Here is a 2,307-nt window from a genome sequence, read left to right as displayed (position 1 = left end):
ATCAAGTCTGTTTCAACTCATAGCAACCCTGTATAGGGTTTCTGAGGAATGGCTGGTGGGTTTGGATAGCTAACCAGGATTCTGGCTAGGGAACCAAAAAATGGTTTGACTGGGTTTGGAGCTATCCCCACATTATCTTTAAGGTATGCCTGTCCATGATGACCAAAATTAAATAAGTAATTTACAAAATTAAGTAAGTAATTTACAAATAACACAAAGTGTTTTCTTAGGGGAACTCACTCCTTGATTTATTTTCTTTAGAGCTGGTTCACCAGATTCTTGTAGGATACTTCTTTTAAAATAAATATGTAATGAGCATTTATATAAAAATAATAACTCAGTTCATTGACTTGATTGGTTTATGAAAGGTGGACAACTCTGGAGACTGAGAGTTTTTAACTGCCATTATCAACCGCAATATTTAAGGCAGCACAGCATTGTCCACTCAATAACTAGTTTCTGTTGTTTTAATTCTAGAATTGGGTGCTTTTGACAGGATCTCTATAGGCTGGAATCCCAAAAGAATAGTGTTTGTAGAGATCTTTGAATTGTTATGAAAGGGAATGATTTGTGTTTGATAATTAAAATCTTGTTTTTAAACCTGCTGGAAAGGGATCCACATTCTCCAAGAAATATTGAATTCAGTTCTTCTACTCTGGTAGCATTGTGGTTACGAGTTGGGCTGCTAACCTCAAGGTCAACAGTTCTAAACTACCAGGTATTCCATGGGAGAAAAATGAGCTGTCTGCTCCTGTAAAGATTTACAGGCTTAGAAACCCTATACAGGGTTGCTATGAGTCGGAACCGACTCGACAGCACATAACATTACCACCACTCTAAGTATGGTACTGTAGAATAAGCTAAACTCCAAGGTCTATTAGAACCCACCTCACTCCTCAGAAACAGGGTTACTATAAGTCACAACCAACTTGATGGCATTTAACAAGTCTAGATGAAAACTTGACTATGGAAATGAGTCCTATTAAACAGTTATTTGGTACTGATACTTCTTTAATATTAATGAGAAACTAACTTTGTTTAATTCTTTTTCCAGATGATGGACATAAGAAAGCTCGAAATGCTTACCTCAATAATTCCAGTTATGAAGAAGATGAATATTTTGACAAAAACTTGGCACTATTTGAGGTAATATTTTAGGAGAAAATTAGGGATAGGGTTTTAAGGAACAGAGATATCAAAATAGCCATTTTCTATTCCATTTAGTTGTAAAACAGTACAAGCTGGATAATTTAATAACTAATTGTTAAAATGAAACAATAATTATTATAGCTTGTCATTGTAGTTCAGTTTTTCTGCCTAAGCTAGCTATAATGAGTAACCAGTATTTCAAGTATTTTTGAAGTAAGAAGTAATGCTTATATCTCAGGTATATGGAGCACCTTGCAGTTTATTTCAGCTAAGAATCAAATGTTTTTACATTTAATTTATCTTCTGAGTAAAAGCAATGGATTTCTTAACCTTTTGGTTGGGAAGTCAATCATTTAAGTTAAAATTATTGCACACAAATCGCTGTAGGAAACAGGCTGCTAGCTTAAGAGAACCCGTATGTCTTATCTGCCTCAAAACAACCAGTAGTATGTTAGAGTCCATGGCCAAATTATTGAAAAAGCCTGCTCTGATCCGGTACTACCTTTGTCTAGTTGTGGAAAATGATATAAGTTCTCTTCCCTCAGTATGCCTATTTTTTAAATCATACTTTCTTTCAAATTCTTTTTTTCTTGCAATTTTTTATTATTAATTGAGTGAAGGTTTACAGAGCAGATTATCAGTTTTACATTCAACAAGTCATACACTTTGTTTTATTTCAATGATTACAGTTCCCTCCATGCAACAAGTTGTCCCGCTTCCTCCCTGGGGTTCCTATTCCCATTTCACCCTCCTTTCCATCCCGTCTCAACTTTGTCCTTAGGTAATTGTTGCCCTTTTGATCTTGAGTGATTGACTTTTCCAGTGTGAGCACATCTTAGTGTTGTTGTCCCTTCTTTGTACCTATGTAACTGCTTGGCTGAAAATTAGTCCACAAAGGTGAGTATATTCGAGACGTGAAGGATGGTAAGGGCCATCATCTTGGGTTCCTCTAGTCTCTTTCTGACTAGAAAGCCCAGTCTTTTTTATAATTTTGAGTTTTGTTCCATATTTTCTCCCACTCTTTCTGGGACTTTCTAATGTGATCTCTTTCAGAGCAGTTAATAGTGTTAACTGTGTACCATCTAGTTCTTCTGGTCTCAGAGTCATGTTGACTGATGTTCACATGTTCCAATGATCCATTGGATTCGTTTATTTCAA

The 2,307-nt window shown here is 35.6% G+C and overlaps 1 protein-coding gene across 4 annotated transcripts in view; it reads left to right on the top strand.

The window, feature by feature from the left end:
- SLC12A6 (solute carrier family 12 (potassium/chloride transporter), member 6) overlaps positions 1–2,307 on the top strand; it is a 163,955-nt gene that overhangs the window by 106,458 nt on the left and 55,190 nt on the right. For 3 of the 4 annotated variants that reach the window (XM_006831815.1, XM_006831816.1, XM_006831817.1), the window contains one exon: positions 1,055–1,146. In XM_006831815.1, the coding sequence (XP_006831878.1) occupies positions 1,055–1,146 (92 nt within the window). Of the gene's footprint in view, positions 1–1,054; positions 1,147–2,307 lie in introns of those variants that run through there. The other variant, XM_006831818.1, reaches the window with a different exon arrangement.

Source organism: Chrysochloris asiatica, unplaced genomic scaffold, assembly GCF_000296735.1.
Source record: "Chrysochloris asiatica unplaced genomic scaffold, ChrAsi1.0 scaffold00004, whole genome shotgun sequence".
Lineage (NCBI taxonomy): Eukaryota > Metazoa > Chordata > Mammalia > Afrosoricida > Chrysochloridae > Chrysochloris > Chrysochloris asiatica.
This window is presented reverse-complemented; position numbering and strand designations above follow the sequence as displayed.